Here is a 24,573-nt window from a genome sequence, read left to right as displayed (position 1 = left end):
ATGTTAAATGGAACAATATTTTTTGGGGTCAATATTTATCCAGTGTACTTTTTCTTTGCACTACTGGAAGATTTGTGTTTATTTTTTGACAATATGATAAGATTTAAACTGTAAAAGTTTGAATTAATAACTTAATAACTATGACTCATTACAGAGGTACTAAATGAGGTACTAAAGTGTTTCATTTTGCTGTTTATTTATTACAGCTCATGATTTTTCACAATATTGTAGATTTATAATAAAATGATAATAAAATATAATTAAATCTGCTCTTGGGTTATTGCATCAGTGGCAATATTATCATTTATTGTCTATAACTATATCAATATATCGCACTTCAAAATGTGTTATCGTGGCAGGCCTATTTCTGACCAGCTTCATGTGAATAAAAGTTCAAAGATTATGAGATATTATAGGCCAAAATAAGCCTTAAATAGTGTTACTACATCCAGTTAAAGTTGCATCAGGATCGACTTAACCGATATCACGGAACCAATACCTAATCCAGCAGGTTTTTATAGTATCGGCACTGAAATTGGATCCCTGTAGTTGTGCATAACGTTAGCTCATGTTCAACTTTTATTTATTATTTGAGATTGTGAAATGTCTGTTTAGTGTTGTGTGTTTATGAAATGAAAGAAAAAACTAGATGAGGATTAACGTAATGTGGCTCGTAACATACACTTTAGTAGCGTACTTTGTTGTATTAGCACGGCACTAGCATGTTATTTTACCACTAGGCCATATACAACAGCCTACAAAGTACTTTTTTTATTACAAATCTTTTATTTCTTCCAAATGACAGGTTTATACTGAAACAAATCCGTCTTGAAACGATAGTGAAATAGCCGAGCATGTGACAGCGGGTTAAATAATGACAAAACGCACATAAACTAATATATTTGAATGATCGCTAAGAGGAGACAGATGGAGGAGAAGCAGAGTGTTCAGTGTAATCCACTCATGACGAAGTGTGTGTGGACTCTCCAACTCTAATTATGTGTGGCACAGGACTGGAGACACTACTGCACACAGCCAAGAAATATCTCAACTACCCCAGCTTTATTGCAGGGTTATTTTCAAACCAATTGTAATGTAGACTTAGGAGCGAGCAGAAATATTATAACCTACAGATTTAACTTAGCAATTTAATTTTCCATATATCTTTACGTATACAGGGTTAAAGTAGCTAGAAAAAACATCACCTGTTATGAAACAAAGGGCTGAGTGAGTGAGTGAGTGTTTGCAAGGTTTCAGAGTAGAAGCTGAAGTCTGCATGTATATTACATCTCCATAAAGGTTGCTTGAACAATTTCTTTTCTGTAAGATTTGTTTCTGTAGTAAAATCATATTAAACTGTTACAGAGTTTCTAGATATGAATTTTAAAGTTTTCGTCAAGCCAAAACCAAAGAAATGTTGACACTTTCAATCGATGTATCATGTAGTGTATAAAGATTTGTAGTTTGCACTTAAATGTCACTTAAATGTTTTTAGAAAAAGTCATATACTTGTTTTTACTTGTGTTTAATGATAATTTAACATTATTGTTATAATTTAAAGACTAAACTAAACACAACATCATTTGTGTATGTGGTGTTTGAATAGCCAAGTCTACTGATCCTAGTCTTTTTTTGCAAATTTTATGCAAACTAGGTAAATTTGCAGTTTTGTGGTGTATAAAATCATATAAACATAGGTGTATCCTGCCTCCAGAGGCCACTGCCAATTTCAAGTACTACATGACATCACACACCTCTGCTCTGATTACAGCCAGATGTTTCTGATTACAAACACTTGGCTGCAGGGACAGAGTTTGAAGTGTAGATACTTGTTTGACCAATCACACTGTTCCTTATCTCCTCGCTCCTCACTCTTTTTTTTATTCCTCCAGACCCGGCCCCTCCTCGCTCCTCACTCTTTTTTTATTCCTCCAGACCCCGCCCCTCCTCGCTCCTCACTCTTTTTTATTCCTCCAGACCCCGCCCCTCCTCGCTCCTCACTCTTTTTTTATTCCTCCAGACCCCGCCCCTCCTCGCTCCTCACTCTTTTCTTTAGTCTCATAATAATAACATTGTATTGCCCATTATTTAGACTACAGTTTCTCCTTTTTGTCTCTAACTAGTTGTTTGTTTTGGTCAGCAGTGAGCTCCAACCAGAGCCATGGGGAGTACCCGGAGTGCAGGAGCGAGCGTGAGCCTGTGGGGGAGCCCTCTCTGCTGGTGTCTCCTCTGGTGGTGGCGGGAATCGTCATAGGCTTGGTGCTCTTCCTCTCCTGCATCACCATCATCGTGGGCAGCCTGCGCAAGGACAGCCGCCTGCGCAACCCCCACCTCAGGGCCAGCTACGGTCAGTGCGCTGGGGGCATGGGGGTGGGGTGGGCGGGGACTGGGGATATGGGAAAGAAAGATGGAGAATGTTGAGGAAACATTGGAATTGGAATAACATGCATGTAGGTAGGATTTTAACACACTGGGCACAGCTGAGAAAATTGACTCTATAGACAATATCATGGCAATGGTGAACGGTCAGTTAACACAAGGAAAAATGAATGGGTTTTAAAATCAAAAACAAAACTAAAATGTTGCATGCGAGATCACTTTATTTTGATATATCAATAGGTAAAAAATAGGTCACTTTTGATATTTTTAATTAAATGAGCATTAGAAATTGAAAATAATGAAAATTGTATTCATTTGGACTTTTTATCAAAAACTGTAAAAGAGGCGTTATAAAGACTTATCTCTCTCAATATAACTTAAACATTGCATTATATTTTGTTTGGTTTTTGGGTGTTTGTATTGGATTTTGTTTTTTGTTTTTTTTGTTTTTTTCTTTTTCTTTAACATTGGTGACAGCAATTTTAAAGAGAAGATATGTAGAATTATGTCAATTTTTATAAACATTACCTACCTGTGTCCCCAGATATGAGGTAAACATGTTCAAACATTTTTCTTTACAGGTAACAATTGTAAAGCTGATTTACTCTTTACAAAAACTGGACCCATTGTTTATGTTAAAATTTGGTGCTTTGGTTCTCAAGCTTTAATGCTGAAATCCAGTTGGATTAAACATAAAATCTCTCTCTGTCATCTGGTCACTATCTAAACCCCAGCACCTGCAGCCAGTCATGAGTCAGTGCTAGTGCAGCCTCTGCAGCTCAGAGAGTGAATTCTGGAGGTTCTGATCTTTCACATGAGGCCTGTCCATAAACTGAGAATGAGACACACTTGTATGTGTCTCTATCTGCAGATTAAGGCTCTGGAAAAACAGGTTCAGTTGTCATTGTAGTTAATTTTTGTAGTTCTGTCAGATTATTTGACTGAATTAGAGAAGTAAAATATTATTTGAGTAAATGTAATTGAGTACTACCCACCCCTGTCACCCTGTCACCCTGTCTTCTCTGTCACCCCTATTACTCCTGTCATCCGTCCCCCCCCTACCCCTACCCCCACCCCGTCACTCTGTCACCCCATCACCCTTGTTACTCCCGTCACCCCATCACCGCTGTCACCCTGTCTCCTCTGTCACCCCTATTTCTCCTGTCACCCCTGTCACCCTGTTACTCCTGTCACCCTTCACCCTGTTTCCTCTGTCACCTCTGTCACTCTGTCACCCCATCACCCCTGTCACCCCTGTTACCCTGTTTCCTCTATCACCCCTGTCTCCTCTGTCATCTTTGTTACTCCTGTCACCCCCGTTACCCCTGTCAACTGTTTCCTCCATCACCCTTGTCACCCCGTCACCTCTGTTTCCTTTATCATCTCTGTCACCTCTGATACCCCGTCACCCAGTCCTCATCAACTATTTGGTATTTAAATTTCAAAATAACTCACCACTCAATCAGTCACGTCAGTTAAGATTGAAAAAACTACCTGACGTCCTCCTGATCTTGTGTTGAGGTCTGGAGGATCTAATGCTTGTAGATGTGTGCACAGGTCAGGATGGCTTCTCGTACGGCGGCTCGGTGGGGGAGCTGAGGTCCACCTGTCTGGAGGAGTTTCCCCCTGGGTTAGACTTCCACTCGTACGCAGAGGGTCTGGACCAGATCAGCAGCCTGTACCCGGACTCTCCCCCACGGTAAGACCCCCGCCCCTGGCAAGGGCAAAGTGGGACCGATAACAAATTCTGAAGCACAATATATCACTACAGAGAAATCTAAACAATAAACGATAATATTGAAACTACTTTATGCCACTAACACACAGCAGGATAATCCCAGTGAACCATTTTTTAAATATACTGTTCTTTATACTGTACTGTATCATGAAAAAGGTTCACGATACAGAGTTGCAACAATAAAATAGCAGAATAAAGTTATAATTAGTCATAAAAGTTATTTATTTTGCCCTCTACAGCTCAAATCTTACATTATTAAATAAAAATTGTAAAGAAATCTCTCCACTATTGCCAAAAAAATTGTACACATGACACTGTGTTACAGACAGATGTAGTTACACTGAGTCCCATGTTTGGCTGTTGAATGTTACTCCCCTTCCCACCTGCACAGCTGATTTAGCACAGAGCAGGCAAACCTGCTGCTAACTCTAGTGGGAGTGACCTGTGGGAAAAAAGGCGCCTGATTTGTCTGTTATCTTGCTTTACGCACATGATAGTGAAATAAAAATACAGGATCATATAGAACGGATCAATATGAACACTTAAAGACCAAAATGACAAATTTGACAGCAGCAGTTACAGAGAAGGTCGACAATTTTCCAATACAAAGTGAATTGGAGCCGTAAGTGCGCCCATGCTCACTTCCTATTTGGAATGTGATGGCTAGCAGGTTAACTACGTCCATTTATATATCCAGTCTATGCTTCTATCCCACAAGTCTTGGAACAGTCAAGCCTGATATGACTGTGTGTTTTACAATCTGTATAACCGGTTTTAAAGGCCCACCAGACATCCGTACTTTGACCATTACACCGCCCATGTAATCAAACTTATTAGATTCACAATGACGTTGTATAAAAGTAATGTCATTAATCCCATTGTTACAACATTACCCATTATAAAATACATATCTGGTACATTTCAAAGCTAATGTTTATGCAGTGTTTTAACTTCTGTAGATTTTATAACTCCTGCTGCTTTCACTTGCCTTTTGAACACTTGAATTAGGTGTTTGCCTTCTGTTATCTGTTAACAAGAGGAAGTGAAACCTTTTAAAATGACTCTAGAACTGCAGGGCCCCCAAACTGCACAAGTCACTAGTTTGCTAATAATGAACTGGTAAAACAGATGAGACTTGCACACTAAAGACAAGAGTTCGAGTCCCGCCCAGAACAAGACAGATAAGGCTGTTAGGTTTTATTACCCAGCATGCCTTTTTCTTCATAAGTGATCCTTGTGTGTGAGCAGAGAAACCAACTTAAAACCAACAGCTCCAAAAGTCCAAGCTTCTTTGTGCCAGCTTTAGTGTTGTGGATGCATCAAGAGCATTTAAAACCAAGTCTAGTTTATTTAGCTGCAAAATACAGAATACAAAGGCTCTAATCGCATTTAAATTTTTTGTTTTGATTCTGTATGATGTACAGTAATACTATGGCAAGTATCGTGATATCGATCTGATACCGATACCAATGAGTTTTGTATTAACATGCACGAACACATTAGACACGCTAGAATTTTACCTTGGTGTCCCTGTGCTCCACTCCAGCTTGAACTGATCTAAAAATGAAATGTGCAGATAAAAAAATGCATAAAACAGGACAAAAATGTAGCCAAAAAACTGCATTTTTAAGAGAAATTTTCAGTTCCTCATTTGCCCATCACTATTAAAAAGCTTGAACATCATGAAAGCCATTTTAACATAATACATCTCCTTTAAAGCAGACATATTGTGCTTGTGTCTGCTCTGTGGATCATTATGTTATAATTTACACATTTTAAATCACAATATTCATCTAAAACTACTTAGTAAAAGAAACAAGTCCACTCACTTCCACAACAACATGCTGTGAAGTTGTCTGTGCTTCTTCTGGATAGCTGCACGTTACACTAGGGACCAGCGGATTTTTTTAAATTTGTGCCAAAATGACTACACAACGCTGCTAAATCTTATGTGTATCACTGATTAAGAAAATAAAACTGACGAACAAAGCAAGTAGAGAGCAGTGGGTGTGTACCAGTGGCAGTGAAAACATGGCTTTATCGGCAATTTGGCATCTTGAAAATAAGGGAAATATTGCTCAAACATGCAGGAATCACTCCAAATACAACTTCAGGTGAGTAAATGTTGAGAGGAAACAACTATAACATGGCTAAAAGCTCTGAAAAGTCGATTTTGCAAAGTAGGTCTGCTTTAAAACCGTTTAACTAGCTAACAAACTCCCGCTGAACCCACGCCCACAGAAGCACTCTCCATCGGCCAATTATGTCAAATGTCAGCTGGGCCTCACCACTCACTGTCCACTGCCTGACCCCTTCTGTGGAGCCAGTCATTTATTAAGGAGCTGCCCCTGCCCTTTGTAACTGTTGAGCCCAAGTGTTTGTGGGTAAATGTGTGAGAAGAGAGGCAGAAGAGGGAGAAGGAGAGAGAAGAGAGAGAGGTAAAGGCCAGTGTCATGGTGTTTTGATCCAAATGTCAGCAGCTCTAATTGGCACCTTTAATAATTCACATACATCCCTCTCCTGTAGAGTGGAGGACCGCCTGCTTCCTCCTGGTACACAGAGAAAGCCCTCGTAATGTGGAAATACATAGCAAAATGGACACTGGGATCATCAGCTTCAAATGAAATTCAGAATCTTGATTTGAGCTGTTATTGATTTAAATGTGCAGTACTGGATTTTTACTGTTTTGAAGATAAGTGAAAAACAATAGTTCATTTTAAACGGTTTGCAGTGGTCTGAAGTCATTCCTCACTTTACTATCTCATTCCTAGTATCCTCATTATTCACCAGAGCAGAGTTTTGCCGTCATGGTAATGCTAGCATGCTAACAGCGTACTTGCTGATTTTCAGACAGTAAATCACTTTATAATTAGATGCAGACAGCACACAGGGGCCTTATTTTGACCCTAACAGCTGCTTTCACAACATCTGTACTGGGGCAAAACTATTTTTTCTCAAATACATGGACAAAATCAGCAAATTCAGGTACACCCACTGGGATCATTTATTGTAAGTTTTATTATTTTAAAAAAACAACCCTATTTGTTCTGCGTGATAACCATAATTCTGTAGGACAGTATCACCAAACCGCCTGTCAACAGAAACATAGGGGCCCAGGGCAAGAAACCTCACATGGGCCCCCCCTCTAATAAAAATGAATAAGAAGAGGGTCTAATTCTGGGCCCCTAAGACCCTGGGCCCTGGGACAACAGACCCGTCTGTCCCCCCGTCACCAATACTTGTGTTTTCTTTCATTTATATTTCTAACACGGTGAACAGATATTTCTGTAACGGGTCCACTGTTTGTACCAAGCTGCACATTGAGATACAGTGACAATGTTGATTAAATTATTCCTTTAGTTGGAGCAACCAAAAGTAGTTTTACAATGTGATACATTACAAACATGCCAGGTGTGGTGTGTTTTTATGTTGCAAACGGCATAAAAACAGAATTTGGGATTCTGTCTCCATGTGATTCAGGTTAATGGATGAAATCTTCCACCAGATGAGCTACTGACGCAAAATACAAAAGTGCATTAACATACTTGGAATTAAAGAATTAGCTCAAAAAACTTCACATGAAATGGATTTGTCACAGACCAAAAAGTGCTGTTATAGAGATCAACTGATCCACAGCAAACAATAGCCAATAAGCTCTGCCGATATTTTTGGGCCGATTTTGGTTATTTTCCCCAAATGATATAATTTACCTTCACTACAAACTCACCCTAAGCCCTTTCTTTTTTTTTTTTTTTTACCACAAACCATTAAGAGAGCTGTGTAGTCATGTTTGGTGCAGTCTTCTCTTCATATTAAAGTGTTAATATAACATTTTGGATGTATTTTATTTTTTTTAGGCAGCAGATCAACCAAAACTGAATATCGGCCTTTGGTGAAGATTTAAGGCCGACAGCTGATACGCTAAAAAGTCCAAATATCGGCTCAATATATCGGCCAACCGACATATCAGTCTATCTCTATACTGTTATAACACAGAGAACTCAACACAGGATCAGAATGTTGATCCTTGAACCTTCTCAGGAGGTGCAGGTACCAACCACCGTGCCAACTCCAACAGCCGTTTGAAGGTTTTCTCTGGACCTCCTCCAGACCTTATGTAACGCATATGTACAGAATGTATATAAAGGCACAACTTTAGCATAGTGTTGGCAGGAGGTGGTCCCTGGTGGATAGCAGGCAGGTGCCAGTGTGTGCTAGCATGTAGTGTGTGCTAGCATGTACACAGATGGTTAGATACATAGAGCACCTGGATCACAGCCTCAGTGTCAATGTGCCTTCTGTCCTCTGTATGTAAAGGGCACAGAGAGGTGATATTCATACGGACTATAGGAATTATACATGAAGCTTATATCACACTTGTTAATTGTTCATTGGAAGTAAAAGCAATAGAAAAATGTGTTTATTTATCAATTGTTAAGATGATTGAGGGGGTGGGATTAAATAAGTTTTCTTGTTCCCACTCCTTTTTGGGTAATCGGAGATACTCTTTTTTGTGTGTGTTTTGCTTGTCTGTTTTTGTTTATTTTTCCTTGTCTCTTGTATCATTGTGTTGATTGATATCGATTGTGGCTGCCTAGGCTATGCAAAGAGAAAAGATGTCCATTTGCCCAAGACAAATAATAAAAAATAAAAAAAAAAGATATATACAGCCTTATATATACTACTTTGATATAAGACCAATCCCAAAAATGCATGTCTCTGTATTATTAAAACTGAATGGTCTCAGTGTTATACAGTGAACTACAAATTGGACTACACTTTTTTTTTGATTATTCAGATTTCAATATTATAGTCATATATATCTGATTAACATAATTTTTGTTTCCACTCAAAGAATCTGTTGACATGGCAGTTGAACAATTTAAAAGCAGATTGAAATATGAACCACTAACTGTAGGTAAAATGCCAAATCTATTTAAAGATGGGGTATTATGTTAAATTGACTTTTTGGCTAGCTTTCTGCCATGTCATGATGTTGTCCCCGATGTTATCTGAGCGTGTGTAAGTGTCATCGCAGCCTAAGAGCCAATCAGGAATGAGAGTGTTGAAGGTAACACCCCCTCCCGCCCACACCGCTGGTTTGGCACAGGGTGGGCACTTAGCAATCAAACCTGTTGCTAAAGGTAGTGGGAGTGACCTCAAGGAAGACGGGCAGCTGTGATTGATCTATTATTCAGGTTTATATCTTTTAGGGATGGAATAAAAAAATAAAACCCCCAGGATCATGTAGAGCGGGTTATAACAAACATTTTAAGACCAAAATGACGAGACTCACAGCAGCTGTTACAGAGAGAGGGACGACCATTTTCCAGTAGAAAGTGAATTAGAGCCAATGGAGCTGAATGCTCACCTCTTTTTTGGAACGTGATGGCTAGTGGACTAGCTAGGTCCATTTCTGATAGCGCCCTGAAGGGGGAGTGACTTAGCACGGGGAGAAAAGGGAGGTGGGACAAAAAAACAAAGTGAAACTTATAAAACTTTTCATTGTATTGTTTTCAATGAATAGGGCTTTTTCAAAACAATGCATGTATCAAAAACATTTTGCAATGCAATTTTCTTCTTGCATTTGACCTCGAATATGAACAATTTCGTTGGCCTTACAGCATAATTGCCTCAGAAAATTCATTTTAATCTTTGGGGAAATACAAAAGTAAATAAGATGACTGGTGTCGTTTGTGTTATTTTAGCTGTAAAATTCTTTCTGATTGGCAGAGGACTGAGACAGTGACACTCACCGATGAAAAGGGTAGAATAAAAAGAAAAAGAAAACTCAAAAAAGGCCCAAAAATGACTTGGACAGTTGTGCTTTGAGGCTGACAAAATAAAAAATCTAAAACAACGATTTGTCAATTTGTAAATTTATGTGCATTGCACTGACACTTAGAGCTGCATCTTCATGAGTGTTTGGTGAAAGTGAGCGCTAGAGCCTGCTTATAGAGGCAGAGCAGTGATTGAAAATGAGCACACAGCGGGACAGATCTGAGGTCAGCTGTTCTCACTGTGAGGATGACTCTCCACAGTCAGTCAGGCACCAGGCAATAAGGTCACAGAGACACACAGGTTTGACTGAGGCAGGGATGCTCTCATGTAATTCACTTCAAAATGAAATATCTATAGTGAAAATTAAAATGTTGTTTATGCAAAAGCAGTCTGGCCACCCCTGGTTTAGACACTGGAAGGTAGAGATGACAGTGAGGTAATAAAGAGAGAAAATTATGGACTTCCTTGGTGCCAAAACACAACCTTGAGGTGCAGCAGAGCAAGAGGTGAGGAGGCTGGTGGTTCTGCTGCTGCCGAACTGACAAGAAGAATAACGCGTAGAGAGAGTGCCTTTATATGAATAGCATGAGCAGTGATTGGTTAAGAGGAAAGTTGGAAGCTGTGATTGGCTGACAGTGACAGAAGGTAGGAAAGACGAGGAAACACAGTCGTCTGGTTGAATTTACTTGTCAGCAGCACAGCCGTCTGTGATGATGGACAGATTGTGTTTAAGTTTCATGTAAAAGCTGTTAGCGTGTGCCGTGGGCGGAGTGCTAGGGACATGTGTTAGCTAGCTCTCTCTTTCTCTCTGTCCCTCATTCTTCCTCTTTTCTCTTTCTCCCTCACGCTCTCTCTCTCACAGTGAGGGGACCATATGTTGGAGCCAGGCTTGTACCAGCTCCAGAACCCACACGTCATAAACAAACAGGACCAGAGCCAGCCAGGTCCTCCTCACCACAGGACCACTGCTGCGCTACGGATCATAGAATTATAGAGATTCAAATATGAAAAAAATCAATCTATGTACTACATTTTGTCAATATAGTAAGTTGTAATTAAAATTGTTTAAATAAAAAATGGTTAAAATGCAGATTCAGTGATGATCTGATTTCACTCACTTTGGTGATCAATGCTATGTTTTTTTGTGTTATTTTAACCAGTCTTTGCCCAGGCTCTATCAAAATCATCGCGAAATATTGCTAATTATAAATATGTCACAGGTTTTGAATATTGTCTTTTTGTCGGCCTCTGCAGAGAACTGTGGACAATCGTGCAAATCCAAATATCTCTGGTGCAGCTCATGCATACTGCCTCTGAGTCTATGAGCAGGACACTTCACCTGGTGTTTTAAGTGTGAGTGATCTGTGAGTGAGCGATAGTGGTTCGTTTGGCTGTTGCTGCTTTCAAGGACACATTAAACATAAACATCTTTGCTTATGCATTGCTTATTAGTAACACATGTCTCTAATGTAGAAGACATCTGTAACATTCAGGACAAAATAACATTTGACTTCTACATTCAGCTGTTCCTGAATAAGAGAGGATTCCTTCACAATCCTCTCTTATTTTTTTCTTAATTTTTTTTTCATGAGGTGCCATTTTGTTTTACAAGGCCTGTCATGCCTTTCGCTGACTGGTTAATCTACCTGTCACTGAGATCGGAATTAATGGAGACACGGATATGGTTCGGACCATAAGGTATTTTTCAGATATAATTGATTCTAACAGCCACAACCCCCATGTGCTTTTTAAAACTGTTAAATCAATTCTCAGTGTCCCACAACCCAGTCCTGATGACCCAGCAAAATTGTGTGAGGAGTTTTTACGATTTTTTATTAATAAGGTGCAGACTACCAGGGCCCTTATTAGTCCTTCTCTAAATGAGCCTGATATAGCTGTAAACTGTACTGCTGTCTTTCATGAGTTTGAGCCTGTGACATTATCATTTATAGAAAAAGTGTTTGGTCAGATCAAACCTACTGGCTCGCCCACCGATGTTATTCCCCCTCGTCTTTTTAAAGAAGTGTTCCCCACATTGGCCCCTTATGTCCTAGATATTATTAATGCTTGCCTTCTCAATGGACTTGTACCTTCTAGTTTTAAACATGCAGTTGTTCAGCCATTGATAAAGAAACCTGGCCTGGATCACACTGAGCTCTCAAACTACAGGGCAATTTCTAAGCTGCCTCTGATATCAAAATTACTTGAGAAAACTGTTTATTTGCAGCTGAGCTCTTTCTTAAATGAAAATTCAATCTCTGAAATTTTCCAGTCCGCTTTCAAAAAAGGCCATAGTACAGAGATGGCTCTGCTGAGAGTCTTTAATGACATTCTTCTGGCCTCAGACTCTGGAGACACTGTTGCTCTGCTGTTATTGGACCTTACTACAGCATTTGATACAGTCGACCATCAGATTCTCCTGTCACGCTTGGAAAACTGGGTGGGCATTAGGGGCCTGGCTTTGTCCTGGTTTAGATCTTACTTGTCTAACCGAAGTTTTTCAGTTCAAGTTGGTGATGCCGTGTCGTCTCCTGCTCCATTGACATGTGGAGTTCCTCAAGGGTCAGTCCTTGGACCTTTGTTATTTTCCCTCTATCTGCTGCCTCTTGGGTCAATTTTACGTAAATACAAGGTGTCCTTCCATTTTTATGCAGATGACTGCCAAATTTATGTGCCTTTAAAGCAGTCAAAGGACCTTCTAGCTTGTCTTAGTGAGGTGAAAGCATGGATGGCTTGCAATTTTCTCGACATCATTTTGAAATTTTAATCCATGCTTTTATCTCGACACGGTTAGATTATTGCAATGCCTTATACTCAGGTCTCAACAAAACCTTACTTTTCCGTCTTCAGCTAGTCCAGAACGCTGCTGCTCATCTTTTAACTGGTTCTCGGAAATTTGATCACATAACTCCCATTCTCAAATCTCTCCATTGGCTACTTGTTCAGTTTCGCATTGATTTTAAGATTCTTTTATTTGTTTTTAATTGTCTGCATAGCCTGGCCCCACTGTATCTGTCTGAGCTGCTGGTGCCTCACACGCCCTCCCGCTCTCTCAGGTCTGCAGGTCAGGTTCTCCTTGTGGTCCCTAAGCCAAAAAGGAAACTTAGGGGTGATCGGGCTTTTTCAGTGGTTGCTCCAAGACTCTGGAATGCACTTCCACTGAATGTTAGACTGGCCGACTCGCTTCCTGTTTTTAAATCTCTTCTTAAAACTCATTTTTTTAGCTTGACTTTTAACTCAGTGTAAAGAGTTGACATTTATCATGTTCTGTTTTTAATGTTATTGTGTTGCATGTGTTTTGTGTTTTAACCTGTGTACAGCACTTTGGTCGACTGTGTTGTTTTTAAAGTGCTTTATAAATAAAGCTGGATTGGATTGGATTGGATAGGTCAGGGGTGTCCAAACCTTTCTCATTAAGGGCCACATGTAAAAACAAAAGCTGAGGACCGATTGAGGGCCATAGACTGGTCGCCAATACAGTGAATACTTCAAATCTGTGTTATTATTACAAGTTAGACTGAACCACTAGACATTTATTCATGCTTACATCCTCAGTGGGACACATTAAATATTTGATATGGACAGTAAGAAGATTTTCTGAAATATACAGTAAAAAGTACTGTTTAAGGTAATATGGGCCAATTCACCTGGAAGCTTGAGGGCCAAGAAAAATTGGTTTTAGGGCAATATTTGACCCCTGGGCCATAGTTTAGGCATGCCTGCTCTAAGCATTTGTAAAGGCTTGGAAAAGTCTGACCAGGCAAACCATAGTACTTCCACTTCTTGTCTCCTGAGAATCTCCCCATCAGCATCACATTGTTGACATATGATTCCACATGTTAGTGAATGTTCACACATGTTGGCTCATGTTATCACACAGAACATGTTCACTAAGTACATGTTGTGTATGACAGGGCTCTCAGTCTGTGCTTTGAGCCTGTATAACTCCACAGAGGCAGAGCGCAGAGGGATGCACCGTGTCCCCACAGACCTGACACCTCACCCGTCCTGCCGCACCGTCCAATTTACACCTCCCCTCTTCATATTAGCACATGTGCTTCATATTAGCACATGTGGTGTGGAGCGCTCCCCTAGACATCTCAGCTCCTCACACTTGCTCCGGGGGACTCCAGCGTGCAGCCATGTGGGATCCAGTCAGGTGTTTTCCACTGATCACATTAAACTAGACAAAATGTACCTCTCAGGTGTTAACATAGACAAATTGAAACAAGGAGCTTTCAAAAATCAGCAACAAGTGCAATTAATATGTAGAATGTGGAATCTTTCTAACTAAGGCCCAAGCACTCCACGTGTCTGTAGACTCAGTGCAGTTTTGTCGGGTCACCGCTCCAAAATCTTTACGTATCCAATATATTAGTAATTAACTATTGTCAACTTTGCAACAGCCAATCAGAGCACTCATACAGCACCAGGACCTCGTTACCGACTGAAGCTCATAAACTAGAAACTGTGAGGACACTGATACAGACATTTGTGCATTTAATTTATCATCATTGCACACAGACAGACAGTTTTAGTTTTGATTGCGATTATGTGGTTTTAAAATCCTACAGTATGTTCCCTGCCTAACCAGAGTAAAATGGCGGTGACAAGTTACCACATAAATTCATATGATATTTGTGAGTTCACCAACTCATTTGGACTCCTGTGAACGTGACCCATTGTACCAATCACAGGACAGCATTGTGGTTTGGGCAGAAGCCAAAGGTGAAGCGCTCAAACAAACCCAAACCCAAAGGGATCTCACAACATGGAGGAAAGGCCTAGCATACATGCTGACCAGACATCCTCTTTGTCCTGGACATGTTTCCTTTTGGGACCCAAAAAATAATTCAGGAGGAATTTCTAAACTACAACAAAATGCCCAGGATTCTGACTCTATCAGTCGACAGCTTTGGATGGGCCACTTTTCTTTCTTCTTCTTATTTATCTTTATTTATAACCAGACAGCTTCATCAGGGTTTGTGTTGGTGATTGTGACTCCCACTAGGTGTAGCGGTGGGTGGTGACATCACTGAACAGACCCGGGGCATCCTTCATACAGCTCTGTTCCAGGAGTAAGAGAGGTGGAAGCGCAGTCCTCCGTGTCTGCTTAGCGCCAGTCACTAAAACATAGCTGTGGAAGAAGTACTCATTATGTTCCTTAAGTAAAAGTACAGGTACAGGGGCAAAACGTTATTCAAGTAAAAGTATCACATGAAAAAGTGTTGCTAAAATATTAAATATAGTGATACTGATTTTAAAAAATGATACTAATTTTGGTCAGCAGTAACAACACAAATCAGTTTCAAAATTTTTGTCATGAATTTTATGTATTTATATTTGTTTACTCAAAGCCAAAGCTTGAACTCCAAAACTTTCGTCAGGATGTTTCCACGAACATAGTAAAAATAACCCCACAAATCAAAGGGAAAGTACTTTTTGCTTTTCAGTCCAGTTCAAAGATGTAGTGGAGTAGAAAGTACAGATACTGCTCTCAAATGTAGTGAAGTGAAAATATCCACTGTAAAATGTACCGGTACTTAAGTAACGTACAGATACCTACAAGTACAGTACAGTTACTACTTGTACTTCGTTACCTTACACCACTCTAAAACGTCACCACTCACCGTCATATTTAGTGGCAGTCACAGTCACTGCACGAGCCCTGGTGAAGCTACCTGATTCATAATGAAATGTCAGAGTCAAAAAAGTCAATTTGGTTGTTGATAATATTGACAAAATTTGCATCCATTAATTAGCAGACATACTATTAATTGTTAAGAAACTTTGTCAGTTTTGATCCCTCATGTCCTCCTGACACTGTTACCTACCGTCCTCAGTGACTAGAACCTTTGCAATTGCAGCTACTCAAACAGAGCTTTGGTTCTGATCATTTGTCAGGCCAGCCTCCCTCACAGATCAGTGCTGCTGTGGTCTGGATCCTTTGATACGTTTACCCAGAGTCTGATCCAGTTACTCTGATTGAAGGCTTCCTCTGTCTCACACGCGCACACAGCCCCACCGCACACAGCCATAACTGTGTTTTTCATTTACTCTGATTTTATTTGAGATGTTCTCCTCTCCGTGTCCGGTGAAAGGATGACGCTAATCTAACCTCAGGCTGCACTTTTAAGGCTGTGTCCACGTGGAAGCGAGAGAGGAAGAAGGCAGGATGTGTCATGTTCTCACAGCTTCAAGAGGACAAGCAGTATTTTAACGCAATGAATGTAACTGTATTGTATTAAAGATATTTGTCAGGCGTTAGTATACAAATTTTGACTCGACTACAGGTTATGCACATGACGTCACAACATTTGGACTTAAAGTTGAGAATGGTCAAATCTGTTTGAGTAGCAAATATAGACTGTGTAGAATGAGTGTGATGTGTGACAGCCAATCGAAGCTGCAACCAAGACCCATATTTGGAATGTGTGCAACCAAAGAGCCAATCAGGAGCGAGGTTGTTGAAGGTTCTCGCTCCTTCGCACCGACACTGCTGGTTTAGCTGGGTGCAAGCGCAACGAGGCACGATTGCAAGCCACAGGGCCTAAACATGGCCTCCCATTCATCCATCCATCCATTTTCTTCCCCTTATCCGGTGCCGGGTCGCGGGGGCAGCAGTCTAAACATGGCACCCGTTTAAGTGAAGGGGTCAAGCTCAAAGGCACGTACCATGTGAGTAGCTACGGCGCAGCAGAACAAGCCAACGCTAAAAATTCTGAAGCTGTTTTTAAGGCAACTGAAGGATTTTGGACTGAAAAAAGTTGATCTGAAATTAGGCAAACTCGCTACATAATCCGTCCTTGTTGAAAGCTGTAAATGCCCGTTGAGGAGAACACGAGCAGTTTGTGATTACACTCTCTGTGGGAAAAATGGTTTCTGAGCTGGAGAGGATTTTTTCGCTGCAGTACCAATGGAGTGGCCACTAGATCAAACTCACAACAGGTCTAAGCTAGCAATATCCTATCCAGTTATTTTAAGAGATCCAGGCTCAATAGCTGTCAATCATATCTGTTACTAAGGCTAAGGGAGAGAAACTCAGGGAAGAAGGTGCCTGATTGATATAGTGATCAGTGGTCAAGTGATAGGCCGCCATTTTTCAATAGAAAGTGAATTGGTGCCAGGGTCGATCGAGCCAAATCGCGGCCTAGCTGTCTCCTTCTAGATATACAACAGAGAACACATGAGTAGCAGAAACACGACTTAACATCGTCTTCTTTTCACCAACACATTTCTGTTTTGCAGTTATGAAGAGTGCGTCGGCCCTGGTGCGACCGAGATCTACATCCCCACAGATGACCCTCCTCCTTACTCCCTATTGGACCCATGCCAAGAAGAGGCGGGGCATGGGGAGGAGCCTAACCACACCCACCACAGCACCAGCACAGACAGCTCAGCCAGCACTTCCTGGTTCTCCCCCACCCCCCACTGCCTCTCGGGACAGCACATCACCTCCCTTTCCTACCCCATGGAGGAGGCCCCGCCCTACGAGTCCGTGCTGATGGACTCGGGTCAGCCCCTCCCTCTTATGCCATGTGACCTTTACAAACACCAATCAGAGGCCAGAGGGGAGGGCGGGGACGCACAGCTAGCAGAGACAAGTCAAATCCTGTAGTGACTTTGCTACATGGACGATACGTGAAGGAGGACTGGGATATAGCCAGCACTGCAGTTTCTGAAGCGTTCTGAAATTATTCTTATTCTAGTCTGTTTTTACAGCCTCAACTTTGACTGTTCTTTTGTATCCTGTCATGAACTACTGCTACAATAAGTCTTTGTCATATTGTACAAGATAGCTTTCTAGAAGTACGAAAATTAGGATTAAAGGTCACATATTATGCTAATTCACCTTATGTGAGCGAGTGGAATAATGTTTTTTCTCCATCAATCATATACCTGCATGTTTGGGTAATCCTGCAAAATCAGTGTCTCTCAAAATGCCCTGGTTCACCTTGGTGATGTCATTGGGTGGCTAACCAAGAAGTGATACATGTTTTAGTCCGAAACCCCTTCGCAAAATCAAAGACTTCATACACCTTCAGTGCCCAAATTTGCCTTTACTCTTATTTACACAGCTTATTTCGGCCAGTATTGCACCAACTACTGGAAAACGGTCATTTTGTATTCACAGAAATAATGACTGAATTACTTTTACCAATTTTTCATTCCATATTGGTCAAACATCAATGCTAATTTGCTTAAGAATAGCTAAATCAACATTAAAAGGTGACCTTTAAAGACGATATGTTTTTCTATGTATTTAGAACTAAACCTGCAACTTAATCAGACATTTTATGACCTAAAATCTGTACGAGGCTGTGGGCGGGGATAGGTGGCAGGAGAAAACAGAATTTCACACTTCAAATACACAATACAGGATTACTCAAATATGCATGAATCTCACAATACAACTCCGAGTGATCAACATTATAACTTACAAACTCACAATAGTTGATTTTACATAATATGTCTCCTCTAAAGTTAAGCTAACAAGCACAGTGTTCTTCCCTGTGTCACTGCCCATAGAACATGACCCACATGTTGGAGCCATACTCCATGTTTGAATCCTCCTGTTCTGAAAACGTTTAGCGGGTTGCCTTGTTTGTGTGATCCTTGCGGTCCTTAGTGCGGCGGTCTTAGGAGTAGTAAAGCATAGAATGAGACCGTTGTGACATTGTAAACGTGGTCCAGTTACTAGTAAGAGGTTGGCTTTTCGACGTTTTTAAAAAATGATGTAATGTACAGTTTGGTATAGCACAGTAGCGTGGTCTACGGAACATTTTTGTTAATTAAACCAATGTACCCACATGTAGAGATATACTGTCACTTTCTCTCCAATCGGGCTTTGTTAATTAAGTTGGAGCTTAAAGGTGCACTATGTAACTTTTCAAGTGGATGGTATGCCACCTATTTGTCCCTGTGGAGATGTTATTGCTTTGGATGTTACACAGTATGAGATTTAATATATCTACTGACTGTAAAGCGCTTTGAGAGGCTTGAAGGTGGAAAAACACTATATCAAAATGTGGCCGTGTAGTTATTGGTCAAAAACACTTACGAACAACATCATTCTTACTGTGAGTGGGGTCGCCTCTCCGCAGATCTTACCTGTAACTTGACATTTTGCCTCACCTGCTTGCTTGTTTATATAACAATAGATATGTTTAATGCTATACTATGAAAAAATCCAAGCAAAAGCAACAACAACTCCATGGAGACTATAGTAACTTTTGTATAATATTCTGAGTTCAAAATTACAATCAGAACTTCCGATCTATAGTTAAACCAAAACGTGTCATTGAATGTATTCCACAAACGACAACAACAGGTGGCGCTAGCTCCTAAACTCTGCGCGGAAGCTAATATATCGAAAAGATGTACATGGAGAACACGACTGAAAAATGGATTCTAGTGTTTAACGCAGGACACAGCACACTCACAACTTCAAACTGTCCTACCACCCCAGATGGCTTCAAAAGTGACGTGCAGTTTGTGGAGGTGAGAAGGAAAAATGAAAGATAGAAACATTTGGGACCAGTCTGAGTCGTTTGCAAAAGTCAGCCATCACAAATGAATTATAATCTTCATAAATGCTTTTAATTTCCCCAGCAGCGTCATGTAGCAGACAACCTCTTGACATCCGAAGAGTCGAATGCAACAACGAAGAAGTACTGTACAAAACATATGGATGCTTTGTTTAGAAGAATCAATAGACCCATCCAGTGTTTCTGTTCTAAAGATGGTACGTTTTTATTTGAGGAGTTAGCATTAGCCACCAAACATCACAGACGATAAACACTCAAGACCATTTTGAGTTGTTTTTTGGTTTTTTTATTCTTTTTTTTTTTTGCATATTGATTAATGTTGAAAATTGGCATAGCATAAAACTACACTGTCAGCTAGACCAAATACTACGTAACTTTTCTGGGGCACAGTCTACCACCTGGTTGTTTCCATGGAGATGATATTGCGTTGCCTGGAAAGCTCCACAGTATGGCATTTAATTGATTTATCCAGCTGTGTTAATTAGCAAATTCCTTGAAAAACATACATTATTACTGTTACCAGGCTCGCCTCTCCATAGATCTAACTGTCACCTATTGTGTTCATGGTGATATAAAGTTAATTCCATAATGTGGACACTTCAAATCAAAGCTATGGCGTCTCCAAGCAGGTGACGGACCCTCTGCACCAGAAAAGTCCCAGAGTGCATCTTTAACTTTGGGAAATGAAATTAGCAGATTGATCTTAAAGATACGTGCATAAGCTTTTCTTTCTGTTTCCAAACATCAAAAATATGTTTTATTTTCTTGTATTGCTAAAATGAATGAGATAGAAAGTTGTTAGCAAACTGTGTGCGCCACTCATCTAAACTATAGACTGTGTGAAGAAGTGGACTAAGTGAGTGTGACGTCACCACAGCGTTCAGCTCCAGTCAAATGAAGCTCATCGAGGCTAGAGCAGTTATAGGGAATAGTGAATTTGGAGCAGAGTCACATATTTGGAATTCTGACCGTGAGTATCATAGCAGCCAAAGAGCCAATCCAAAGCGAGGCTGTTGAAGGTAACATCCCTTCCCACCCGCACTGCTGGTTTAGCAAGGAACAGGCACTTAGCAACGCTGTCAATCAAACCTGTTGCTAACACTAGCTCCTCGGGGAAAGAATGCGCCTGATGCGTCTGTTTTTAATGTCCATTTCTTGGGTTACGGACACAATAGCGAAATAAAAACACCAGGATGTAGATGTAGTTGATACGAACATTTCAAGACTAAAATGACGAGTGTGACAGCAGCAGTTACAAAAAGAGGGGTGACAATTTTTCAGTGTAGAGTGAATTGGAGCCAGAGTTGATGGAGCCTGAAGTGCACTCATGCTCACTTCCTGTTTGGAACAACTAGCACGTTACGTATATCCATTTATATACACAGTCTATGATCTAAACACATGGCCTTGAAGTCTATCGCACCAAAACACACCAAAATATCGTTCCAACTTGCACCACGGATGTACAATGTGTTATTATTATCACCACCAAACGCCAAAATTAGTCAAACTGTTTAATTAATTTAAACATTTAATTATATTTTCGACACTTGTGTATTCTATGTAACATCTTGTACAAAAACCACACCACACTGTCACATTCTTAAGTGATACCAGCAGTTTTCCCTTTAAAAGTGTAAAGTAAATAAATAAATGTTTGTATTTTGAAGGAAAGCCTTAGGGGTTTCCATGGAATCTAACACATCCACCATCGTTTACCGTCAACTCTACTCACGTCTCATCGTGGCGGCCATGTTTGTAGTTTTTGTAGTTTTTTCTCAATCTCTCAGTGTGTCATTGAAATATGTGCCTAACTGCCCTAAGACTGTTAGCTTGATTGTTGTCGTAGCCATAATACTTTTGTTTTGGTATTGTTGGTTGATAAATGTTTTATTTTTGGTGGAGTTTGGCTTATGGGTAGGGGAAGGCAAAGGTTTTAGTGCACAGTTAAAATGATTCAGGCTTGCTTATAATCTCATCTGAATTGACCCACCATTTGAGAACATCAGATTGGGATAACCAAATTGAGATATATTTCTGTTCTTTTTGATATATTTTTGCATTTTGTGATCATTTCTGAACACTTTTCCTTCGCCTTCCTCCAAACTCCACTGATGTACGGGACTGTTTTAGGCTGACAACTGCAATTCACAAACAACTTATCTAAATAATTGTGTTTTTATGTTTGGGTTTTTGTGTGAAATGACACCATCACCACTGACATGTAAAGGATTTCTGGATGCTGTTTAAAGGTGCAGTGTACAGTTGGATATAGCTATATGTTTAATGTTTACTTTAATCAAACTCATCTATCAAGGAACTGACCAATAGAGGCTTAATATCAATTTATCGGCACAGCAACCAAGTGTCACATACAAAAGCAGAACAACAAAAGAGCAACAAAAGGTGTCAACTCTGAGCTAAACACAAAATATCAGACTATTAAAGTACTTTATGAAGATGTGAGCCTGGTCACTGGTGAATCTCCCTGAGTTCAGATGATCCTGATTGAGAGGTGGATTAGCCAATCAGGGACAAGCATGGTCCCTCCATAGCAAAACAAATATGGCTGCTAATGAGGGAAAAAAAAGGAAAAAATATAACACAGTGGACAGAAAAACATCACAGATTTCTGCTGAATAAATGAGCGAAGCATTAAACTGTTAATCCGAGGTGAGAAATGTGATTTTATTTGTAAACGATAGATGACCAATGAGCTTCTTTGTTTCACTGAAATAAACAAATCTGATTGGACGAATATGTTTGGTTCTGGCTTGAGATGCAAAGGAGGGAGTGGTGACCAGACTGATATATAAAAAATACAGAGAAATATACATTATACAGTGTTGAAAGCTTCACATATTTAATCATAGAACTGCCTACTAAGACTAAACATACATTAAAGTAAATAATGCCCCACTTTTTATTGTTTTATTTGTGTTCAGCTCTGTGTCAAGTGAATCCTTTGTAATCACTGCCATTATAATTCAGCTGTTACACACTGCACCTTTAAATACTTTGATTAGAGTCGCTGTTGATCGAAGTTTCCTCTAATAAACACTTTGATACTGTGATATTGTCCAAATGTAAAATATAAAACTATATGTAATTTAGACTTTAGACTCTAGACTGAATTAGTAATGTCTCAACCCAGATTTAAAGGTATAGCCTGTTTCAATAGCTGAGTACATACAAGTGTGAGGCCACTAGAGGGTGCTATGGGGTCCTGGGGGAGACTCAAGTTTAAACCCAAGCAAACATGGCATATATACGCTCTAAAAATAACACTATGGAGTTGATTTTTCTATATATAAGGACAAGGACAAACTAAACAAGTGCAAGACTTTATAACATGAGCTAATAAACTATTACCAAACCAGGCTAATCCAAATCTTAAAGGCGCTGTACCAGATTTTTATCGTTTGCAAGGGTCCAGAGTTATTCCCCACTTACTACATGCATTCTGATTATTCTAACTATTCACCGCAACAACTAGGATGCTAACACCACACTTCCTGATTCTCGAACGCTTTATAATTAGACGCAGACAGCCCACAGCGTACATATTTTGACGTCAAGAGTTACTCACGCAATATATCTGTACTGAGGAAAGCTGTTCAAATACATGGGAAAACAATCAGGTACAAGCTCTTTAATAATAATAATTACATAATGAACAAGTACTTAATTAAGAATGATTCAGCCAGATTAACTACGTGTTATAATGTTGTTTCCTCATCACAAACAAACCTGGAGTTTTGTTTTGTTTCATTCTCACATGTTTAACACAGAAACCCTGAATATTTAGACACTCTTCAACACTTTAAACACTCTGTTCCACCTTGTGATGTCATCATGTGGTAATACAGGAAGTGCTCCACTGTGTTTTTAAACTTCACACACCTTCACTCGAATCATTTGGATGATTTCAGCCCTGCAATTCCCAATCTCTACCCAACAAAAGCTAAAAGGTGGCTGTTAATGTGAAAACTGCTACGTCATGACATCACAAGGTGGAACTGAGCATTTTGAGCTTTGGAGACGTAGACAGACTAATAATAGAGTTACTCAAACATGTGTGAATGAAAGAAAACTCAACTCCAGGTATGTTTTTGAGGAGATAACAGCATTATAACATGACTTAAAGCTCAAAAGAGTCAATTTCGTATAATAATATAGGACTTTTAATAAACTATTTTACTAAACAACCAATACTCCTCTGATACTACCCCACAGAAAGCACAGTTGTAAATGCGTACAACTTAAATATTAAAATGTAGTAGGACAATAGCAGACTTGACCGCTGTGTTTAGAATATAGAACAACAGTGAAAGTTGAAATCCATGTACCAGTGTTTGTATTAGTGCCCAAAGTCCTTCATAATGCTTCATATTCAGATCATATTTTGTGCGTTTGTCATTGGACCATGTGTGAGACCACCATGTTGTTTTGCTGTCAGCACGTGTCATGTACATAGTAGAAAGAGTTAAGTTATGGTCTTAGAGATTGTGTTCTTATGTGCAGGAGACGGGAATAAATCTCAAATACAGTGAATGACTCTGAGTGAGTGTTTTTTGTCCATGAACAACAGAGACGACTCTAGATGTAATTTTCCGTACACTACACAAACAGACACATCCTGATATCTTGGCTGATTTATTTTGACTTTCCAAAGAAGCAGTGCGTTTGAGGTGTGTCTTCAAATATATCCACAAATGTGTCTCAAATTAACTCAAAAGTTGTCATTAAACTTATCAGAAGAAGACATGACATTTCACTGTATGCAAATGTATGACTTTGAAGAAAATAATGAAAAATTGTCTAAAATTGTCTAATTGTCTTCTCTCATTATTCTGGCATTTAGGAAATATAAATAATTTTGGTAATCCTAATTGACCGAAAACAGGAAGGTTTAGTCTGATTATGTGTCAGACAGTGAGAAAAAAAACAAAACAAAAAAAACAACATGTATTATTTACATAGTGGCATCGACTCAACATTTAATTATTTCCAGTGTATTTATTATAATGATTAATCCCCACAAAACCGAACAAACAACACTCACTCAGAGTCATTCACTGTATTTGAGATTTATTTCCTTCTCCTGCGCAAAATATAATAATAAAG

General features: G+C 39.7%; 1 protein-coding gene across 1 annotated transcript in view; it reads left to right on the top strand.

Annotated features, from left to right (window-relative positions):
- The window catches only part of bean1 (brain expressed, associated with NEDD4, 1), a 69,939-nt gene extending 45,939 nt beyond the window's left edge, over nt 1-24,000 (top strand). Inside the window, exons 3-6 of the mRNA XM_055227258.1 lie at nt 2,141-2,347; nt 3,937-4,078; nt 17,147-19,399; nt 19,511-24,000. Coding sequence (XP_055083233.1) covers nt 2,141-2,347; nt 3,937-4,078; nt 17,147-17,516 — 719 coding nt within the window. The 3' untranslated portion in view covers nt 17,517-19,399; nt 19,511-24,000. The remainder of the gene's footprint in view (nt 1-2,140; nt 2,348-3,936; nt 4,079-17,146; nt 19,400-19,510) is intronic.
- Nucleotides 24,001-24,573: the final 573 nt, after the last annotated feature.

The sequence above is a fragment of the Periophthalmus magnuspinnatus genome, chromosome 15 (genome assembly GCF_009829125.3).
Source record: "Periophthalmus magnuspinnatus isolate fPerMag1 chromosome 15, fPerMag1.2.pri, whole genome shotgun sequence".
Lineage (NCBI taxonomy): Eukaryota > Metazoa > Chordata > Actinopteri > Gobiiformes > Gobiidae > Periophthalmus > Periophthalmus magnuspinnatus.
The sequence above is the reverse complement of the archived record's forward strand: the minus strand, read 5'-3'. Positions and strand labels throughout refer to the sequence as shown.